Below are 23,152 nucleotides of genomic sequence, written 5' to 3' on the forward strand. Positions count from 1 at the left end.
GCCACCATCTCCACCCTCCACCGCACCCAAGCTCAGCTGCCAAAAACCCTACCGGCAAACTTCTCACCGCCCACGGGGGGGGACGAGGGGTCTTGTAGAGGGGCGCCCGCTCCCCCAATCTCTGCAGCACACCATCCCTCCCCCTCAGAGGTTCCCCAGGCCTCCCGCCCGGGAGGTAGGAAGCATCTGTATCAGCTTAAGCTCAGCGACCTCTCGGATGTGCCAGCCAGGGGGCTGAGTGCTTCTCATTTTCTCCCACGGTCCTCATCAGGACCCCGTTCAACCCAAAACACAGATAAGGAAACTGAGGTTCAGGGTGGTGGGGGATCAGGCCAGGGGACGGGGCAGAGCTGTTACAGCAGAGGCCCCGGCTTCCTGCCCTCTCTTCCTCCCTGAGGTCGGAAGGTAGCGGCCAGCTCCCCTGGCCAGCGCCGGGTGACTAATAAGGAAACGGGCATCCTCTCACAGCCCACCCTGACGTCTTAGCATGCTTTGGGTGGGACAGGGCCTTGTCCAGGGTCACTAGGTCTCGGGCAAGCACAACCCATGGAAAGGGAGGGGCTGGCAGGGACCCGTGTTGGCAATGCAGAAACGGGAAAAGCAGGCCGGGAACGAGGAGATGCAATGCCCAGGCCTCCCCTCCCGTCCCTACTCACCCCTGCAGAAATGGGAGCTGGGACCCTGGACCCTGGACTCACACCTGCCCCTCCGGAAGAAACAGCCATCACCCCTCCTGGGTCTCCGTGGGTTCGGGGTGGCCGTGCTGCCTGACGTCTCTGGACGGGGCACTCGCCCCCCAGCCCTGGGGCCAGGCAGGTGTGCACCCCTGCAGCTGACAAAGCCCCTTTCTTCGTTCATTCAATCATCGGGCACCTACTGGCGGCTGAGCCAGTGCCAGGTGCTGGGGGGAGCTGCCACTGTCTTCCCTTTGGTCTCTGCTCACACGTCAGAGCCACCTGGCCCAGGGCCCGCCCCAGGCCCTCTCTCCTCACACCGGCCAACTTCCTGTGGAACATGAATGCGATTGTCCTTTTTACCTACATGTTTTCAGGGTGATGCCCTCCCCCGACAGGCATGATGCCTGTTTTGCTCACAGATATGGTTCTGGAACAATACTCCCTGTTGACAGGGATCCTGCAAGAGGCCCGAATGGACCCATTTGACAGACAAGCAGACCGAGGCTCCGTCACACCAAGCCACCTCCCAGGCCCAGAGGCCCAAGACTCTGGCCCTTCGCCCGCGGGGAACAGATGGTAAAGATTTGAATAATCAACGGCATGGCTGGCAATTGCTGGGAGGGGGCGAGACTGCACGTGGGTTTTTATTCCGAGCATCTGTTGGTAGGAAATCAGCTTCCCTTCTGGTCCTTCGTGGGTTCTGAGCAGGGGCTCCCACGTCAGACAGGCCCAGGTGTGAATCTACACTCTGCCTCCTGACTGGGAGGCCTTCAACCAGTGGTCCTCAACCTTGGCTGCCCATTAGAATCGCCTGGGAATCTTTTTTAAATCCTGATTTCTGGGCCTCCTCCTCCTCCGGAAATTCTGTTTCTTTGTTACTAATGTTGTGGCCTCACCCCATCACAAAGAAACAGAATTTCCGGAGGAGGAGGCGGCCCAGAAATCAGGATTTTTAAAAAGATTCCCAGGTGATTCTAATGGGCAGCCAAGGTTGAGAACCACTGTTCTAGAAGGTGGATGTCAGCCCGGGTCCCCCAGAGATGGGCCCCTGCTCCTCCTCAGGCCGGCCCGGCAGGGCCTGCACCTTCCTGTCCGGTGACCTCTGTCCGGCCCGGAGAACAATGCCTGGGAAAAGAAGGAAGCAGAGGCTCCCTGGGCCGGGACATAAATCATGGCCATGTCCAGATTAGGGAGAGGACGGACATCCCCCAAGTCCTCTACCTGTGGCAGGCTGAGCCCCGCCCTGGGGCCCGAGCACCCTGTCCTGGGAGGGAGAGGTCACCGCTGTCCTAACCTGTGGCCCAGGTGCCACCAAACTATTGGAAGAGTTGCTGCCTCTTCAGCAGGGGCTAGGCATGAAGAAAACAGGAGGAAACGGACATTTTCTCATATCCTTCGAGCTCAGATTCAACCAGCATTAATCGCACATCTACTATGAGCCATCGGTCCCATTCCTCCTGGATCGTCTCTACCCCCACACCTGCCCCTCCCTGTTTCTGGGGAAAAAAAAATCACGCCAGCTCAGTCCTGCCTCGGGGCTCCTGTACTCGCGGTCCCCTCGCCTGGAACACCCTTCCTGCAAGCCTGACAGGGCTGGCTCTGGCTGTGGGAACCTTATTGTTAAAGATCCAGCAATTCCGCAAGCAGGTTGACAGCTGACGGTTGCATGGGCAGCTTGGTATTGGCCGTGGTGGGGGTATTTACACCAGGGGAATCGGCAAACCCTTCCTAGCGTAACACCTTCCCCCTCCTCCCCCAGAGAGGAGGCTGTTGATCAGTGACCAGCACGCCACCGGCTGGGTCCTTCTCATCCTCCGGGTCTCAGCTTACTGTCACCGCCTCACAGGGAACTTCCTAGAAACTCACACACACATCCCGTCTGATCCTCTGTCCCCAGCCCTGCTGACTCCGTGGCATTGGTCTGGTTGGTCATTCATCTGGCCGGCGGGCCCCTCCCTAGAATGTAAACTCCAGGAGGGGGAGGGGGAGGGGGCTTTTTCCTATCTGGTTCCCTCCCCACTGCATCGGGCACCTACAGCAGTGTTGCCACGTGGTCAGCGCTTGGCATGCGTTCGTTGAATGAATAAGCATGCCCTGCGCTTTCAAGGCAGACTTTGCTGCCATGTTTTGAGTCTTATTTTGAAATGAACTTCAATCCCTTGTGGTAGGGCAGGTTTCTCCGCCTCGGCACTTTGGACATCGGGGGCCGGATCATTCTTTGTGGGGGAGGAGGGGGGCTGGGGGGTGGCCCTGTGTGTGGGAGGATGTTTAGCAGCATCCCTGGCCGCTACCTTTTGTCGTTGTTGTTCATCCTCATCTGAGGATAGTTTCCCATCGATTTTTAGAGAGTGGAAGGAAGAGGGAGAGACGCACATCCATGTGAGAGAGACACATCGAATGGCTGCCTCCCGCGTGCACCCCGACCGGGGCCGGGAGCCTGCGACCGAGGCGCGTGCCCTTGATCGGAATCGAACCCAGGACCCTTCAGTCCGCAGGCCGGCACTCTATCCACTGAGCCACACCGGCCAGGGCTGGCCTCTGCCGTTTAGATGCCAGGAGTGCCCTCCCTCCTTTGCAGGTGTGACAACCAAACACATCTCCCGACACTGCCAAGGGCCCCAGAGTGAGAAGCACAGCAGGGCCCCCCGGACGGGGTGTCACTCCCCCCCCCCTCCCCCGCCCCCGTTTGCAGCAAGGACGCTGAGGCTGGAAGAGGTGCTGTGTTACAGGCGAGGAAACCCAAGCTCCGAGAGGTGAACCACCCGCCCACGGTCGCACAGCACACAACAGCAGAGCTGGGATTCGCACCCGGGGCCGCCCGCCTCCTCGACCCTCCCACTCTCACCCGGGGCGGGGGCGCCCAGTGGCTCTCCAGTTCGCGCTCTCTCTTGCTCTCTCTCTCTGTTCGGCCCAAGCCTGCCAGGTCCGCAAGGCCCCACGGAAGGCACCAGACACAGGGGTCTCCTATTCCATTGCCAGCCCTCAGGTGTTCTGCCGTTGGCGCGGGCTCCTGGCAGAATGCTCAGAGGCCGGGGCCCAGGTCCTCTCGTGAGTTCCTTCAACGAGAAGGCTGTCCATTACTCACGAGTATCAGGGAATGTCCCTTCAGTGTGCAGAGAGAGCAGTCAAGGGGAAGATAAATACCCAAATACCGCGGCGCTGCCGTCCCCCGCCAGCCACCCGTGCCTGACCATGGCTGGCCGCACAGGGTCTGACTGCCCCAGACTAGGACCGGACCCAACAGGAAGGCCTGAGATTGTGGCTGCAGGGGCAGCGGTTCCAGCCCAGCCCTGCCCTCTGACAGGATAACGTTTCCTGAGCAAGTCCCCGGTGCCAGGGCCTGTGCTGGCTGCCTGATGCGCAGCCTGGCATAGTTCCCTCCAGCCTCAACCACTCGATCCCTAAGGACAAGCCACCTGGCCTCCCTGCGATTCGTCTCCTCGTCCCCAAGATGCGGCAAACAATAGCCGCAACGGTACCATGGACTTTGAAGAGTCACATGACACTCCCTATGAAACAGCTGGCATACAGTAGGTGCTCAATTAAAGCTGGTGCCGGCAGAGCACTTTCCCTGTGTCAGGCCGCCTCCCGAGTGTCTACTCGCGCACGTATGAACTCACTGAATCCTCCGAGCCCCATGAGGTAGGAACTAGTATCGCCCTCTTTCGCCAATGAGGAAATGGAGGCACAGAGAGGTTAAGCAACCTGTTCAAGGTCACACAGCTAAGAAGGGGAGCTGCTGGGGTGTGTCCCCAGGTAATCTGGCTCCAGAGCCTACACCAGGGGTCCTCCAACTACGGCCCGCGGGCCACAGGCAAATACAAATATCGTATTTGTTCCCGTTTTGTTTTTTTACTTCAAAATAAGATATGTGCAGTGTGCAGAGGAATTTGTTCATAGTTTTTTTTTTTTTTAAACTATAGTCCGGCCCTCCAACGGTCTGAGGGACAGTGAACTGGCCGCCTGTTTAAAAAGTTTGAGGAGCCCTGGCCTACACCGTTAACTACATTATGATCATCCTATCAGTCCTCACAAGACTTCTATGAGGTAGGAACTTTATCCACCCCCTTTTTTAAGTTGTATCGGAGAGGAAACCAAGCTGGGAGCACAGAAGTAGCTAAGGTCTCACAGCTCAGAATAGCCAAGGACCAGGCCTGAAACCTAGACTCCTCGTCTGGCGGGATCCGGGATGACGGTGGTTTCTTCAAGGTCAGGAATTGTCTGCTCTACAATGCCCGCCTCCGTCAGAGGAAGGGGGACAGTGCTGCCGTCACCAGGAATGTATGTCACGGTGCTTTCTATACAAGGTTTGGAAACTTCTGGTATAAGAAGACCCCGGCCCCGGTCTGCACACGGCTCAGCCCAGCGAAACTAGATCCTAGCTCCCAGGTTACGGGGGTCAAGACGCAGCGAGGGAAGACCAAGGCTGAGGGTCAGCCACGGTTCAGTCCTTATTCTGCAGCGGTCCTGTGTGACCTTGCCCCAGTTGCTCACCCTCTCTGGGCCTTGGCTCTCTCAGCTGGAAAATGTGGTGGAGAAGAGGCACCAAAGTGAGAGACGTTCTTTCCCATTCTGCAGTGGTACCTAGGCTTTCCCCTGAGGGCTGTTTCAGGAGTAGAAACGATAAGAGTGCGTTTCCGGGATGGTCGCCGCCCACGACACGGGCAGCTGCGACTGCGGTCACGTCTGGACAGCTGAGTTGCCAACCTAGGTCTACCCAGTATCTCCCCCGTTACACACACCAGGAAACCTGGTCAGCAGACGCCGGCCCATGGCAGCCAGCACAAAAAACTCTCAAACCCTTTGCGCTCGGGGCCGCTGCAAGCTTCTGCTGGAATGCATGAAGCCAGCCCGGTCTTCTAGGAAGTTCTGAGTTTCCACTCCCCCCATAGTGGCCACATAGACCCTGGCAGAGAGCTGCCCACCCCCCCACCACCACCACGGGTGCTGGGGGCTAAAAGCATCCTTTTCCACTGTCCTGAAACGGGAAACAGAGGCATGGGCCAGGGGTCTTCCCTGAAGAAGCCAGGGAGAGAGGGACTCACCTAGAGGATGATGGGAAATTCCCGGGGACCAGGGAGGTGAGCCTCCTGCTCGGGGCAGGTAAGGGGATGGGAGGCCCCAGGCACACAAAGAGCTCGAGTTTCAACACCATCTTCTCTAGTTGTCGAAACCACCCAATCCCCCCAAACCCACCCCCCCAAGAGAGGGAAAAAAAATGTGGGCAAACCCAGGCCCCCTCCCTGCCCTCCGCCTCCACGTGGACCATGCTGTTGCGGAACTGCCATCCCCATCCTGTGCGCCATCTCGCTTCCACTATCGGGGGTACAGTGGAGGGAGGGGAGGGCCACCAGTTTTCGCAGGCTGAGAACAACAGATGCATTTTCCTCTAAAGTTTCAAATGAGACAGGCTCCTGTTTGGGGGGAAAAATTTCATTAGGAGGAAAATATAATATAAAAATACCCATTTAGAAAGAATGTGCTATTAATTCTTAGCACTCTATGCAGAAGAGAAAATTGCATTTTTATCTAAATGGTTTTTCTGCATAAGCCATTTACAATAGTCTTTGCCTCTCTATAACCGGCCCTCCTACCATTAGGACTGGGGCAACTGGGCTGAGGGCCGAAATCGCCCTCCAACACATTTAATACATAACCCCAGAAAAATCGATTCCAACAGGCACCTCAGCAACAGGCCCAGCGTGCCTTTTTTTTTTTTTTTTTTTTTTTTTTTAGGAAGAAATAAATATTGCTGAGGGAGGTGAGGGGTGGGGGTGGGGGGGTGAGGAGCCGTCTTGCTGATGGGAGAGGAAGGGACAAGATGGTTTAAGTTAAAAGCAAATGCCCTGGATCCCTTTAGCCAGCTGTGAAACTGCAACCGATTTGGGGGTGCACGATGGCAACCATTTGCCTGCCTGCTTGTGGATAGAGGTGTGCGCTGGTACCACCCACACTCACTCACATACACACACACACTCTCACTGCTTTCCATCAGACAAGCAAACAAGCAGGGATGAAATTCAGGATACGAAAACAAACTATTTTTAAACACGAAAGCAAACAACACCAAGATAGTAATGCTGTTATTTTCCCATTCAACTAAGTTTCTCTCCATTTGAAAAGCGAGAGTAACCTACACAAGTCCTCCCAACACACAGCCGCCAGTTGGGGTGTTGCGGCCTCCGCCTTCCCTAACAACGGAAAAATTCCCTCCTCGGAGAACCAAAAGCGGAGGCAGGGACGGGGGGGGGGGGGGGGGGGGGGGGGGGGGGGGGGGGCCAGGCTGCTTGGCCACCTCCCGTCCCATCAAACGCGCTCGCCCGCCTGGACGCCCGTCCGTCTCAAACTTCCAAATGCAACACTTTTTAATTTTTCCCAAAAGTTTTTTTTTTCTTAAGTCTTCCAGCTCTTTCCCTCTTGGATTCCCAAAATAACTACTTAATAGCAAATGTCGGGGAGCTAAATTAATTCATTTAGGACATGCAGAGTCTATGATGGGCACTGAGTGTGTGTGGGGGGGGGGGGCCCTGGGATTCCGCTGCCTTGAGCCAGAACGCCTGGGGCGCTGCTCCGTCCCTAAATTCTTCCTTTCAAACCAGGAGTCCCGAAACGTCATAATTATAGCAGCAGATACAGGTAACAGGTGTGCCCCGCCGCCTCGGCCTTCCAGACAGGCTTCTGGAAAATTTACTGGCCTAGCCTGGGGTGTCGTAATTACCGGAAATGACTCTGGTTGGAAGGGTTCAATGAAGACCCTCTCCAAATGTAAGACCAGACACCGATGAGCATTAGCCTTGAATGAGCCCGCATAAAAAATAAAAAAAAAAGAAACGGTACCTCCATCTCTCCCAATGCCCGTAACCTCGGCGCCTCAAGTTCATTGCTGGCTGGCTGGGGGCCGAAAACACCCTGTCCGGCCCTCGCTCTGCAGAGGCAAGATCTCGGTAGAAGACGTGTGCGAGGATAATTCAGCAAAAGGCAGGGTGGGGGGGAGGGAGTGCTCAGGAAACCCTTTGCTCTAAAACTCGGATGGCCCAAACCTGGGTTTTAAAAAAATCATAAAATAGTGAAAGTGGGATTTTAGCCCATCATCTGGACACAGAGAGACAGGAAGGCTGTGGGGAGCCCAGGGGGGCACCCAGAGACCCCCCCGGCTGAAGCGCCCGCACCATCAACATGACACACGTCCCCTGTCAGAGGCTGCGTGTTGGGAAAGGCCGGAGCTGCGGGCTGTTTGGCTTTGTTTTCCGTTATCCCGGCTTTCGGGGCCGTAAGCACACTTTTTCTTCCTTCTTTGGAAGTCAAACCATGCGTTTCCCTAAAAGTTACACACACACACACACACACACCCGGCACCGCTATTTGTCAAGCGGCAGCGTGGACGGTGCCCCGACGTGGCTTAAGATTCCGAACTCTTCTCCGTGTGTCGGCGCTCAGCTCCGTCTATTAAGAATTCACGCTCAGAAACTTCCCGGGGAACCGAGACGCCAGAAGGAAGCCCGTGTTCGCGGGCTGTTTCCACGTCTCTGAGAGGCCAGGCTGGCTGGACCATTGGCCTTGTGCTCCCTCCTCCCCCGACAAGTGATGGGGGAAGGGGCCACCCGTCCTCGCTTCCTGGGGAGGAGGTGGTGGGAACCAAGACTGGGGGCCTTTATCCCGATGGGTGAGGGGATTCACTAGTGTGCACACTCACCCTTGTACATACACACACACACACACACACACACACACACGTACACGTACACTTCCAATCCCAGCAAAATGCTTCACACACACTGAGCACAAAATAAATGCTTATTAACTACACTGACCCAAAATAGTGAAATGTACAAGTAAATTAATCATGCCTCTCCCGGAGGCCTAACAGGATTACAAATTCGGCAAAAATTGACCACAATGAGATCAATAAGCTTCTACTTAAAACTGAACGGGGCCAAAACTTAGTATGAGCTGCTTCTTAGAGGGGAAAACACACACACGCACTCACTCACACACACACTTTTTTTTTTTTTTTCATTTCTTATTGAGACTTCTAAGGCCTGTGTGTGTGTGTGTGTGTGTGTGTGCGCGCGCGCGCACGCGAGAGTGGGTGGGTGTATGCGTGCGTGCTTGCCTACGAGCCAAAACCAGCCCAAGGCATCCAGAGCCTGATGCCCAGACAATTTAGAAATAGTCACGGCATAAGGATCATGAAATTGCTCCCGTTTGAAAAAGCCAAATTCTGGGCCTCAGCCTCTCTCCCCTCAACTCCTAAACCGCCACCAAAAGTTACATCGCGGGGGATGAAAACGGTCCATTTGTTTTGAGCCAATGAAGCCTCGCTACAAAAGCATGAGGGGCCTCCGACGGCTGGACCGTGGGTCCCCTGAAAGGGAGGAGAGAGGGGACTCTAATTTCTCCAGCTGCTTCCCACACTTGGCGTATCTCAAGTCAGGGAAGCCTCCCTCTTGCCGGATTCATCACTTACTTTCGTTCTCTTTCAGGTTACCATTCAGAAAAATAAGGGGGGAAAAAAAAAATATATATATATATATATGTTGTGTGGGAGGGCATTGCCTGCATTTCAAGGCAGCAGGACCATCCTGGAAGGTCTGTGAAAGGCAAGATTATCCCTGAAGAGGCTCAGGCGGAGGAGGAAAACCGCGGTGGTCACTTAACGAGGTCACCGGGGGAAAAGGTCACTCCTTTTTCTCACCCCCTTCGTCCCTCTTCTATGGAACAGGCTGGGCACCACTGCAAAGCTGGATGTGTCTGCAGCAGGCCTCTCGTGGGCCCGGCTCTTCTGCCAGAGACGTTAGCCTCAGGCACGTACCCAGGGCTCGACCCACCCGGGGCCCATCTGGGTCTTCATCCCCCCCACCGGCCCCGTGTGTCTGCCTAGGCCACTAACTAAACAGACACGGGCCCTGATTGCTCACAGACCCACCATGCGGTCAGCCGTCTTGGACTGGGTCCTCCACATCTATTCCCCCCCCCCCCCAAAACATCTGCGGCCACGTGGAAACCCCGGGACCCACGGGGAGAGCTCGGCCAAGAACTTTCTGTCCTTGACAGTGGCCGACACGGGTCCCGACACGAGCCACGCACCCCTGGCTGCGCCCAGGAGGTGCTGTCTAAATGACTCCCACATTAACAAGTTATTTTCCACTCCGGAACCCTGAGTGTCGGTAAACAGCAACGGACTCATATGGATGCACTTCTCTCCCCCTTGACGATCGCCCCTGAGAAAAAATAAACTGCACCCCCAACTCCATCCAGAATTCCTAACGGTGTGGGGGGGGGGGGGGAGCGGCGTTTCTGGCTCATAGGAAAGGAGGCCAGAGTGTCCCCATCAGGACTCGGGCTCACGTGTGTAAGGACTTTTTAAACAGCCCCGCGGACAACAGGGTAGAACCCGCTCACTCTTCTCCGCAAATTCTCAACCGACCCTGAGCCTGGGGGAATTCAAAGCCGGCGATGTTGTCTGCAGACTGCCCCACCCCCTCTCCCATCTTAAGATGGTCCCTCAGAAGTCGTTTATTCCTGGTGGTCGTTGCCAATCACTCGACAATGCTTGTGTCCCGGGATCCAAGGGCGTCTGAACACACTGCTTCACGGCGGCGACTGAAAAGGGTCATATCTTTCTGACATCTCACCCTGCTCTGTGTGTGGAGGGATAAGAGAGAGAGAGAGAGAGAGAGAGAGAGAGAGCAAGTGTGTGCGTGGAGGGGTTCACTCACTAACTGTTCACTTACTAACATTCCAGGAGCTCCCAAATATGGCCAGGAACGCCACGCTGGGGCCCTCAACTTGGGGCAGCGACTTCCCAAGACACATCACACAAAGCCAGCCCGTCAGAAGGGCCTGAGACCCTGTCACTCCAGTGAATTTTTGACCCGAGCGTTAAGGTCAAATGAAATCTCTGTACCCCGACACTCTTGAAATTATGATCAGGAATGAGAAAGACAAACTAATTTTAAACTCTCAGAATGAAACGCATCTCGAGCCACTTAGTTCTCCCAAGACAGGCTGTTGGAACAGGGAACGGGCTGTCTATTTCTGAGCAACCATGGCGATACTTTTTTGAGATAAAAGCAAGGTTGAAAGCAAGATCACACACACACACGCACACACACACACACACACACCCAAGTGTCTTCAAAGCAGTAGACTTTGCAATGAACCCCAAATATGCCTCTGACACAGGGTCTCCCTGCTTCCGTAAACCATTGTCCAGCACACCTCACTCATCTCACCCAAACCAAACACCGGGTACGAGTAAGTCAGCCTGCAACCCAGAGAACCTGAGACGGCGCCAAGGGTCCGGATCCCAGCGGCAAACCTTTCATGGGGAGCTCGAGGCCTTCCTGGGAGACATGGGTGGAAAGAGGGCAGAGGCTGGGAGTCGCACGGGAGGGATCCCACCAGCTCGCGTGGGCGTGGGGAAGCTGATGTCGCTGGCCCCCTGGGCTTTCCTTTAAAGATCAGAACATAAAAACCTGCTTCTCCCCCACCCCCCAAGGTGAGTTTGCGCTGGGATGTTCATTGGGACTTTTTCCCCTCTTTCGGGCAAGTCTATTCCATGTCTGATGTTCCTTCTGGGACATTCAGAAAGAGCCAATTTGTTACCGCGAATGCTACCCAGTCCTCCAAACCGTTCAAATCAATTGCCTTTACGTTTAAAGGGCATCTGGGTCCGTACGATGATGTATAAAATCATGAAAGGGAACGCACACGATCGCTAGCAACATCTCTCTCAGAGCCAGCTGCGCAAGGAAGCAGCCATCACGAAAACGGACCGGCTCTCTCAGCCCAGACGGAGAATGAGGGCTTGGGGCACCGTGGCTGCGAGGGACCCCGACTCCATGGGTTCCCGGGGAGCCAATCCCACTCGGACGTGCACGGCCAACATCTGCAAGTATCGGGCACAGGTTAGAAACAGCCCCTTGGGACTCCAAACCGTGAAGAAACCAGTGGCGCTTTCTCTACCGCCCCTCCACCCCCCCCCACTTCCCCCCCACCTCGTGTCCTTTCTGGGCCAGCACCCACCGTGTTGGGAGCAGACCCTCCACTCGCTTCCCAAACCTCAGAGGCGGCTGATTAAAATGCAGGCCAGCGAACAAAGCGAGCCTGTGCCGGTTCCACCCCGTGAGAACCACGGCTCTCCGACGTCCCTCTCCTCGCTCAAGTGAAGGAAACGTCACCCCGCTTTTCAGCCCGGTCACAAAATACGTGTGCCAGGCTGAGCCCCCTGCGGTGCACACGCGCCCACAGGTGTCCCCTCACTCACACCCGCAGGCCACCGGTCCCCAGGGGTGAGGCTGCGTGCTGGATGCCTGCTGTCCCATCGTGGGACGATAGCAGCCAACTCCCAGGCCCACCTCTGCGCTGGGCGACCCACTGAGCAAAAGGTGCCACGTCGCTGGTACCAGAAGATGACCCTACAGGAGGGGAATTTCCACGAGTGAGAAGCGGCGTCTGCTTCCCACAGCTGAGAGGCGGAGTTGGGGGGGGGGGGGGATTGGGAAGGGGGGATGCTGATTCAAAGATTCCTCTCCCGGCCTAAGAGTCTCGCGTGAGCGGAACTCAGCCAGAGAGGCACCTCCATGCACGCTCACGCACAAAACACGTGTGTCTGCTACCGAAATGCTCCAGGTCACAGTCACCCGTCGCCCAGGGGGGCCCGGAGGCCCAGATTTCATCATTAGGACCTTCCAATACCTCCCTCTATTTACAGGCCTTCACTGAGTCAAAACCTGCCAGGGAAGGCCATTGAGAGAAGGCTTAGCTTTCTTTCCCACTCGCCCTCAGAAAGTAGATTAAGGGGGCAAGTGGAGGAGTCGCAGGGGGATGTGATGGAAATACGCGAGGCCGTGCACATGCACACGTGTGTACGCCAGGGTGGGGCGAGGGGTGCTCTTCCCACGCGCAATTGCACGGGGCCCTGCTTTCCTCTGCGGATGACGGACAGACCCAGAGCCCACACCCACCGCAGCCGGACTCTTTCACGCCCGGCCCCCACACCCCTTCGTCTGGCTCCGGCGTGTGCGAGAAGACGAGGAAACTTGACAATGTCCCCCCCCCCCCAAGCGTCTCCCTTCTCGATCACGCATTCATGGACGTATCAACATCTCCGCCGCCAGCGATCAAAAACGCACACTCAAATCTGTCCGCCTGAGAAACGCCTAAAAATAGACATCGTCCTAAAACAAACACATCGCTGGGCGAGTCAAAATCCCAACTGGAGGCAGCGCGATGAAGCCAGGGGGAATGAGCAGGTGGGGGAGCAGTGAAGAGAGGCTAGAAGGTGCACCCACTGGTTACAGGGGTCCCCCCATAAACCCAGATCTCCCCCCCCCACCGCCCCCGCATGAGAGGGTTCGAGTGTTTTTATGTCACAGTGGGCTTGGGCGACCTCCCAAAACATTTGATCCTATGACATGATGCCACAGCCTTTTCATCTCTACAATGAACTCAACAGAGCTCAATGCCGTCTTCCTTCCTAGGAGCGTTTATCTGCTGAGTGCTGTGGGCAAAGGAGATCACTCGCAGGGCAGAGAACACGACCCAAAGGTACTGTCACTCTAGTGGCGAGAACGGTGATTCTGCTAAACCTTCCAGCATGCATTGGGCTCAGGAGATGCCTGTGACATTCCAAGGATATAGACTTCCACGGCGGGAGGAATTTTCCTCCCTCTAATTTCACCGGGTCCTCGCCCGAATATTTATGCAAGATGTAGATTTCCTATCAGCCCGGAGTATCGAGTAACTTCTTGGCGAGGGCAGCCCGATTTTCGGGACCCATCAAGATTCTTTGCGGAAATTTAAATACCTCTGTCAGGCAAAACGAAATCGTATCAGGAACCATAGGCTTTCATTGCTAGAAAGAGAAATTAGATTAACCAAGCCTCACTCCCTTCCTAGAAACCTCAATAAAATAAGAAGTCCATTTCAACAGTCTCTTACTTCCGGGACTGAAGGGGGGGGCCTCCCAAGACATCTAAATGGATTTATATTAAAGAAAGCTATCCTTGAGGAAAACCCTCCCATCTGCAAAAAAAAAAAAAAAAAAAAAAAAGTATATATTTACACAGAGGAGAATATATAAGTATATGTTACATATTAGAAGGCAGTGGCTATTTAAAAGCAAAACAGCCAGGAAAAAAAAAAAAAAAAATCCAGGGGCAGAAACCATAGCAAGCTCCACACTAAGAAGCTTTCAGCCCCTGAAAACATCCTTGTCCTTTATTAATATTTAGTGGAAATGTATAATTGCAGATGTGTGCGGGGTTGGGGTTTTATGTCGGGAGGCGGGCAAAGAAGACAGGTTTATTATAGCCATGAAATATTAAACAAGCACCAAGCACAGTAGTAGTATGTCCCGGACTAGCCAGGGAGCAGGCAGGCCCCCACGTCAGCTGCACAAAGGGGGCTCCTATTTACATTACCCCCCGATTAACACCTGCGAAGTTTTGGGTTACATCTTCCGGAGGCTGCAAAAAGTCACATGGAGGCATGCGGCCCTGGCTGGATGCTTTCACAGGGAGACGGGAATGCAAGGCTCCTTTGCCTTGCCCCAGACAAGTTGGCGTGAGCCTGAAAAAGCTCTCCAAAGGTGCGGGGGACGTGGGGGAAACGGTTCAGAGCCCCCCCTCCGTCCCCCAGCCCGCCCCATGTCTAAAGGAAATTCGGTGTTCAAATCCCGCCTGCCTCGGATTTCTCAGCACCGTTCCACTGTGTTCTGACTGGAACGCTGAGGGGAGCGTGAAATTCCAAAATTTTCTCCCGCATCACTGTAGACATGTCCTACTTCCCAAAAAGGGCAGGATTGCGTGCAGGGCGAAGACAGAGACCTCTCCCCCTTCCATGTATGTGAAAGAGCGTTTCTAGACTGCTCCCGATTTTAAGACAGAGAGAGAGTGTCCCACAGAATGGAAGTTTGGCCAGGATCGACTTGTAACAGAATACGGTGAATTCCAGTTTTGAAAATTCTGGGGGAAGAGGCAGGAGGAGGGGGAGAAGCATACTGTTTCCTACAAGCTCTCCTTCATCTGCTATCTAGCATTATTTCGAGTTCTTTATCAGTTTTGAAATTCCTCCATGGCCACACATCTATTACGAAGATAGGTGGACAATTCTGCAAACTCATTTCAAATGCATGGCAACCTCACTGATGTCATGGATGCCTGAATAGGCCCAAACGCAGGCTGGTTTTGTGTGTGTGTGTGTGTGTGTGTGTGTGTGTGTGTGTGTGTGTGTGTGTTTCCCCCCTTTGCACAACCTCACCCTTCCCCCCCCCACTCCAACTTTGTGCAAACGGGGCCTCATGATGAGATGTAGAGTTTCATTATATAAAAGTTGTTCGGTGGGTTGATTAAGAAGTCAGGGGAAGCGTGATTTGGAGAGACTCGCTTTCCTGGTTTAAAAAAAAAAAAAAATCGTAATCACATGTCATGCTGGCCTAGACTTTCCCAGAACTGCAACTTGCCAGTGGAGTTTCCTCCCCTCTGGAGGGCATCTGAACCCCATAAGACACGCTGGGCACGTCCCCGTGGCTACCCGGCTTGTGCAGCTCTGAAGACGTATTCCTTCTCTCCGATCTGAGCACGGGTCATTTTGTTAAATACTGACTAGTATTTTGTCATCGGAGCGAAGAATTTCAGAAACGGTGTTAATATTTAATCACATTAGTACTGGCGTGTTTTACGGCGTGACAAAATAAAAAATATCATTACAAAAGTGGGCTTTGCCTGAAACGAGGGGGTTGGGGGTGGGGGTGGGTGGACGAAAGTGCTTGGTGGGGCTGGGGCCCCAGGGGAAGGTATTACTCAAAGCCACTGGACGCCACTGCTCCCCGGCTGATGGGAACACATAGGCACGTGTTCAAGGAAAAGCGGGACATTTCACTTTAATGGTCTTGTGTTTCTTTTTTGTGTTTTTTTTTTGGTTTTTTGTGTTGTTTTTTTTTTTACTCTATTTCAAAGTGGCACACTTCACTGTGATTTTCAGCCGGGGGACTCGGGGGGCCTGTTGAAGGCTCTGTGTACCTACTTATACAACATGTGCAGATGGAACTGTGGGGTGTTATCATCATGAAAAGTTTAATCTTCCTTATTTACTACCAGGAAGGGAGCAGCGATCGGATGCGAATGCCTTCTACAGCCGTCACCAGAAGCCCCAAGGCTGCAGAGGCTGCAAGGGACCTCGATTTAGGGCTTTTATCTAGGAACCTGTCCTTCCCACATCACCGAGTGGAAAACAAAGGAGGTCAAGTGGGTGGACGGAACTCCCTGTCCTCCTGGGTGCAGGGGAGGGCTGCGTCAGGCGGGCATCTTGGGCAAATCAACCCTAAAGAGGCTAGCATCTGTTTCCAAACAAAAAAACATTTTCCCTCGTCTGTCTGTGATCATGAAACAAGCAAAATAGAGCATTTCTTTCATGACATTTCTCCATTCCCAGCCTGCATCTTTTCATTTATTTATTTATTTTTTCCCTGTCAAGGAAGATTCCTGGGGTGGACTGGGAAGGGAGTAGTGGGACACCTTTAAAAAAAAAAACAAAACAAAAAAAAACAACTCATTAAAGCCACTCAATCCTTTTCCACCTAAGATCTTTCAAAAGACTCAAAGGCAACGTGCTACTGGTTTTTCTTTATGAATTCACTAAATCGGGTTTTTCTTTCCTTAACTTTTCTCACCCCATTTGGGCCAATATGTTCTTAATTACTGGGGGGCGGGGGAGGAGGGGGGAGAAGGGGGAGGAGGAGGGACAGCCAGGCCAAGCCAGGTAGAAGTGACAGGGGCTGGGATTTGTGCTAACCAGCTATCGATCGAGAGGTTGTGTACAAGAAAATAAAAGGGGGGGGGGGGGGGGCGGGCGAGCAAGCAGGATGCTGTGTCCAACTCCATGTTTAAAAGGAGGCGGTGGGGGGGAGGGAGAAAAGGGGAGAAGACGCGGAGGGTCCCAAACTAACCAATTTATGGCCTTGCCTGGGAGAAGCCTGGAGAATGCTGATGCCGGCTCGAGCGTCTGCTGTGCATGCTAAACACCCGGCTTCAAATGAGAGAGCGGCGTCCCGGGCTGGGCAGTAGGCGAACAAAGAGAAAAGCAGCAAGCAGCGAGGCCGGCCGCATTCATGAATTAGAAACCCTGAGCGGGGAAAGCTACCCCGGACAGGCGCCGGCCCTGGGAACCCTGAGTCTGAGCCGCCTGACTCCTGCCGTACGTCCCCTCCCCCTCCTGCCCATGCCACTCTCCCAAAACCTACCCAGCCCTTGAACCCAGGGCCAAGAGATGGCAGGCTGCGGGGAGGACTAGGGAAATGAAGGCAGAGGAAAAGAAGTCTAAGAGAGGGCAAAAAACAAGGGATGTGGTTTTTAAAGACGTGGTTTGCATCGCCGGTCACTGGTTTCATGATACTATTCAGCCTGTTGACACCAAGGGGATTCAAGTAGGGTTTAAAAGGAAAAAAGGTAGAAATGGGGGGGGGGGGGAGAGAAAGAAATGATGTTACCTAACTTTAAGAAGCCATTATCTGTGAGGAGGGGGATAAGGGAGGAGAGGAAGGCCCCATTAAAATGAAATGGATATCTACAGCAGCCTACTCTTCTTTAGGTTAAAAAACTGTTATTACTTAACTGCAAAGGCGGTTCATTGACTAGCCCCCAACCCACCCACCTCCAAAGCCCCCAGGCCTGATTGCGGGGACGGAGGGGAGTGCTTAGAATGCAAAGGAGAGCTGGGACCGGACATCTGTCACCAAAGCCAGGGAGATATTGACAGACGCGGGTCCTTTGTGTCTTAAGAATATATATCCACCTCCCCATACGCAAACCGTGGTTGAGTGGCCTGGCCTCTGCCAAGCGGACTCCCCCGCCCCCAGCCCCACCAAAGGTCCAGGGGCTGCACCTGGGAAAGACTGCCTGCCTCCCACAACCCCTACAGGTACCCTGCTTTTCAATGAAACTCCAACAGTTAACAAGAGACAAAACAGCTACTCATCAGGAACAAATGTCAAATTAGGCGATGCCTCTGAGTGATAGTGATGCTGCCACCACCAGCGCTGGGAACTTTTTTTTTTTTTTTCTAAAGATGCTGGCACACAGGGGAGGAGCTGGAGCTAAGGCTGGCTGCCTAGAAAAGGTGGGGAGGCATGAACATAACTTCCCACGTGTCCTGCCTACCAGGAGCCGGGCACGCAACCCCTAAAAACCGGAACCAGCCTGGAGGTTGAGGCTGAGACCTCTGAGCAACCAGCCGGAGGGGCATGGGGACTCTGCCATAATCCTCAAAGCACTGCCCCCTAAGTTCCTCGCACCCAGTGGCACCAGCATCTACCTGGCAGCACCTAAGGGGAGCTGGGGGGGAGGGGCAGACTCAGAGAGCCCTTGGTGTGAGTCAGAGGAAGGGTATCCAGCTCTGAGCTGGGCACTAAAAGAAGGCCCTATGGACTCCTAATTCCAAAGGTCTCCCTCCTTCCATGGGGCCTGCCAGGCTGCAGAGGCTAAGGCCTGCAAGGGGGGCGGGGCGGGTCTCTGGGGGGTAAGAAGGGGACCAGAAATGGGGGGGGGGGAGGGCATATACCTTCTTTGCTGCTGGGGTTCTGGGGTTTGGCCTTCTCCCAGGGCGCCAGCGTTTTGTCGTCCTCGGCACCGTCCACCAGGGTCTTGTCTGCGGGCATGTACCAGGTGGCGCTGTGCTCCGCCATCAGGGAGTCCAGGTCGATGGTGCTCATGGCGCTCTTGACAGCCTCCGAGCAGCAGCTGCCCAGCTCGCTGTCTCCGTTCTGGGCGCCCGACGCCCCCACAGCACACTCGCCCTTCTTGCCCCCCTTGAGCCCCAGGGGCTGGTCCTCGGAGATGCTGAACTGCTGCCTCTGCAGCTGGATCTGTGCCTGGAGGATCTCCAGGGGGTGGATCTCGTCGGGCGGCGGTGCCCCGCTGCTGCTCGTCGGGGTCCGGACCTGCTCCAGGCCAGGCGTGCCCGGGTGGCCAGCGCCCCCGCCGCTGCCATAGCTGTCAGGGGTCGAGGTAGAGGTAGACATGATGCCTAGGCCGAGCGGGGGCGGGGGCGCCTTGGGTCCGTGTTCCCCTGCGCCCACCCCCCGGGGAGGGAGTTTGGGCGAACCTGTCACCAGGGGGCTCCTACTCGCTTTGGCCAAGGCCTGGGGGTTGTCAGAGCTGGATGACACTTCGTCCTCGTTGGCGTAGCTGGTGCTCACCTCCTCGGAGGCGAACTCGCCCACGTGCGGGGAACTCCCGTTGGACTTGGCTCCACCATCCAGGGAGGCCATGAGGTCCGGCTGGTCCCCCAGGAGCAATTCGGCCCCTTTCCCCCAAGAGGGCGAGGTGAGCGCTTTCTCATGGGGCGTGGGCGCCCCGCGTGCCTCGCCCGTCGAGCTTCCCCCCAGGCCCGGCTGCGGCTGCCCTGGGCTGACCCCGGGCGCGCCCCCGCTGTCCGGTGCCGCGGAGTACTTGTCGAAAAAGGTCCCCGGGCTCACGTGACCACTGTCCCTTTTTCTGCGACCCCGGCCCCGGCCACCGCCCCCGGAGACCGGCTTGCCATCGTTCCCCGACGTGGATTCCAGGGTGTAGTTTGGGGAGAGGCTGGTGCTGTCCCCCTGGGAGGGAGGGTTGGGCGGCCCCGAGGTTTTGTTGCCACTGCTACTGGTCCCCGCAGGGCCTCCGGGCCCTGGGGCCCCCGGAGCAGTCCCTCCGGGGTAGTAATCCGAGCCCGGGTTGCCGGCCACGGCCGCGCCGCCGTCGGTCTCGTTCTGGCTCAATTTCCTCTTCCCCTCGGGCGGGTTCTTCTTGTTAAAGGTCACGTTGAGGTTGGGGGCCCCGAGGCTGGCGATCATGTTCTGGCAGGCGGTGGAGAGCGCAGCCAGGCAGCTCTGGCCGAACAGGTTGTCCTTGGAGCTGGGCTTGTTGAAGGAGCCCAACGAGAGCGCGCCCAGCTTACTGGCCGAGGGGCGCTGGCTGGACTGGAAATCCGGCTGCGGCGGGTACGCGCCCCCTCCGCTGCCGCCGCCGCCTCCGGTGCCGCCGCCGCCCCCGCCCGCGCTCGGGGGCGAGTTCACGCCTGGGCCGCTGTGCGGGGTGGCCTGCCGGTTCGCGGCGCCGAACGGGAAGCCAGGCTGGCCCCCGAGCGCGGACGCGGTGAAATCCGGCGGAGGGGGCCGGCGCTCGGAGGGAGCGCTAGGCAGCCCCACTCCAGCCCCCGGTGACTGCAGTGGGCCCAGGCCGGCCAGGCTGCCCCCGAACTGCAGGCCAGGGGAGGGCAGCGCGGGCACGTGGCCCTCTCCGGGCATCCTCAGCGGCTCCTGAAGGGGGCCCCGGAACAGCACCCCCGAGCCACCGGGCGGAGGGGGCGGCGCCAGCCCAGGGTCGTGCGGGCCGCAGTCCGCGGGCAGGCCCGAGCCGCCCATCCTGCGGGGCAGCAGGTCGCCCGGCGGCGGGTGAGGGCCTGGGAACCACGCGCTCTCCTGCGCCAAGTGGGGCGCCTGCGGCTCGAAGGTGCCCAGGCGCCCCGCGCCCGCGCCGCCGCTTTCGCGTTCAAAGTTCGGCTGGGCCAAGCCGCCCACCGGGCCGCCGTGCACCAGGCCCCCCTGGCCCACGTCCCCGGGGTGGCCGAGCTGGGCCAGGTTGGGTTGGCGCAGCCGCTGCTGCTGATTCCGCGACGCCATCTGCTTAATCATGAGGGCCGCGTTTTGGCGCTGCTGCTGCTGCTGCTGTTGTTGTTGCTGCTGCTGCTGCTGCTGCTGCAGGGACTGGTGGTCTGGGGCCGGGTGCTGCAGGGGTGGCCCGGAGGGGAAGCTGTCAGGGACCGGCGGTGTGAACTCGCCGGGGAGGCCCGAATAGGCCGAGGGCGAGAGGTGGTTGTCCAGCGCGCCGTTGTGCATGCTGCCGTTCCACGAAGCGCAGCGGTCCACTCCCGCGCTGCCCGGGAAGTCAAAGCGCGGCCTCTTGGCCACGTTCATGTAGGGGGGCGCGTCGAAATGCTGCAGCCGCTGGTTGGGCGCCTGCTGGGGAGGAGGATGCTGCATGTTGAACACGGGCTCCGAATAAGGGTGCATGCTCCGGTTCTCCAGCCTGTGGATGGGGTACTCGAACTGCGCGTGTTGGCTGGGCAGCATGGGCCCCCCGTCCTGCAGGCTGCCGCTGGGTGTGCCCGCCTCGCCCTGCTGGGGCCGCGGGAGCGCGGGTGGGCACGAATTTTGTCGGACCAGAAGCCCGGGCGGCGGAGGCTGCTGCTGCGGCGGCGGCGGCTGAGTCTGCTGTGGGGGCTGCTGCTGCGGGGGCGGCGGGGCCTGCTGGGGAGGCTGCATTAATGGGTGCCTGGAGCCTACTCCCGGATCCAAGCCCACCGGCATCTTGCGGGCCCCGCCGAACCTCTCGAAGAAAACGCCGTGCTGCTGCTGCTGTTGTTGCTGCTGCTGCTGCTGCTGCTGCTGTTGCTGCTGCTGCTGGGCGTGCATTTTGGACAAGCCCACCATGCCTGCAGCTCTGGGCATAGCCGAAGCACCCGGGAAAGAGCCCCCGGGAACCTGGCGACCCGCCGCATAATGAGGCAACTGCCCCTCGGAATCGGAGGGCGAAAACATGTCGAAATGTCCCGAGGGCGCCTCGCCCGGGTAATTGTATTCCAGCGAGTCGACGGCTCCTTGGTTCGCCACCCTCCGGTTCTCCAGACTGTGGGAATCAGAGCCGCTGGAGGCGGGGAGGCCGTGGAAGGAGGCGGCTCGGTTAGGGCTCTGGTCCAGCGGCAAGCACGGGGCCGGCACGGCGTGGCCCGAGGCGCCCGAACTGTGAAAGTCCGGGAGGTTCCCGGGTCGCTGCGGGGCGAAGCTCTCAGGCCCCTGGCTCTCCGCCATATGATCATAACCCTCGGCGAAGGGCGGCTGGCTGCCCAGGCCAGCGCCGGCGCCGCCGTAGCCGAGCAGGCGACCCCCGTGCAGGCATGAGGCCCCTGGGTCCGGGCCACCAAAGTTGCCCCCGAAGTGAGGGTGATGTTGGTGGGGGTGGTGGCCTCCCGGGTGGCCGTGGTGCGGCTGCTGGCCTCCAAAGAATCCGTGCACCGGCTGCGCCTGCAGCCCCCCCGAGTGCAACTCCGAGTGGCCGCGCGCGTGGAAGCCGTACGGCTCCATGTTCATGCCCAGGATCGGGGGCTCGCCCAGCGCGCTCATGGCAGGGTCCACGGGGCCAGGAGGTCCCCCCGCGTGGAAAGCCGGAGCCTTAAAGTGGGTGTTCATGCTTAGTCCGGCCTCGTTAAAGTTCCTCTCGCCCTGGCCAGCGTTCCTGCTGTTGATCTGGGGCTCGAATTGGTCCAGCCCAAACATACTTGGCAGGGGGGGAGGGGGGGATGGAATCAATAGGGCATGACAGCCTGCTCTCCGCGGCGCGCCTCCGGCCAGCTACTCGATCCGGCCCTGGGCTGGGACGCTCGCTCGGCACCGCGGGGACGCAGTGCGCACCGCCACCGCTCCTGGCCTGTGAAGGCTGGGGCTTCTCCGCTCCTCTCCCGAAGCTCTGGCTCTGCCCCACACGGGTCTCTCACATCTTGCGGTGCCGCAGGGCCTCCAGGAGCCGTGTTGGAGGGCCCATGCCCCAGGCGGTTGGCACAGCCGCGGGTGGGTTTGCGGGGAGGGAACAGAGCTGCAGGCGAGTGGAGACAAAAAGTTAAGTGGGGGGAAGGAGGCGGGAAGGAGGCAGGGAAAGCGGAGCGATCACCTTCTTAAGTCCGAACGGATCGGGTGGGGAGCCCCAGGAAGCCGCCCGAAGCCTCTCCGAGTGAGTCCGAAGCGGAGCTGCTCAGGGGCCGGGCAGGGAGACCCTTTAAAGCCGTGGCTGGCGCCCGGGCACGGACAGAGCGGTCCCTCCCCCCTCCCCCGGAGTCCCCGCGCGCGGTAGCTCGAGCCTCCGCCAAGCACGATCCACTCGCACAGTCCCCGTCGGCCCCGAGCAAGCGGCTACTGTTTCTTCAGCTGGTCGGAGGGCTGGAGGCTCCGCTCGACATCACCCGTGCCGGCCCCCGAGCCGAGGGAGCAGCGGGGCTGGGGAGGCAGCGGGCACCCGGGGCTGGACCCCGAGGGATAGGAGAAGACACGGTTCCCCGGCTCCGCGGCCGGTGCGCTGCACCCCGGCGCGCCGCACCCCCGCGCGCCGCTTCGCTGCCAGGTCCGCCGACTGCCGCTCGGGTCCTCCGCTGTTCGGTCTCTGAGTTCGCCGGGGTCCCCGCGCCCGGTTCCAGGCGCGGACAGGCAGCGAAACGAGGGGTTGGGTCTCTCCCAGGCTCGGGTTCCCTGCCTCCGCGCCGAGGTGCTTCGCTAGTCCCCCCTCGGACCCGGGGAGGGGGGCGGACGCGGGTTGGAGGACCACACTGGGCGAGCCGGCTCAGGCGTTCCCGCTGAGCTCTCGGAGCCCAGAATGCGGGGGCGGGGGCAGCTCTGGGGGGTCCGCGCACCCCTCTCCTGGCTAACGCGGGGGGGGGGGCTGCGT

General features: G+C 57.8%; 1 protein-coding gene across 1 annotated transcript in view; it reads right to left on the reverse strand.

The window, feature by feature from the left end:
• The window catches only part of MN1 (MN1 proto-oncogene, transcriptional regulator), a 43,833-nt gene extending 21,293 nt beyond the window's left edge, over positions 1–22,540 (reverse strand). The window contains exon 1 of the mRNA XM_070399291.1: positions 18,240–22,540. Within this exon, the coding sequence (XP_070255392.1) occupies positions 18,240–21,993 (3,754 nt within the window). The 5' untranslated portion in view covers positions 21,994–22,540. The remainder of the gene's footprint in view (positions 1–18,239) is intronic.
• Positions 22,541–23,152: the final 612 nt, after the last annotated feature.

This window comes from Myotis yumanensis, unplaced genomic scaffold, assembly GCF_028538775.1.
Source record: "Myotis yumanensis isolate MYYU_CA2020_CCGP unplaced genomic scaffold, mMyoYum1.0.hap1 SCAF_19, whole genome shotgun sequence".
NCBI lineage: Eukaryota > Metazoa > Chordata > Mammalia > Chiroptera > Vespertilionidae > Myotis > Myotis yumanensis.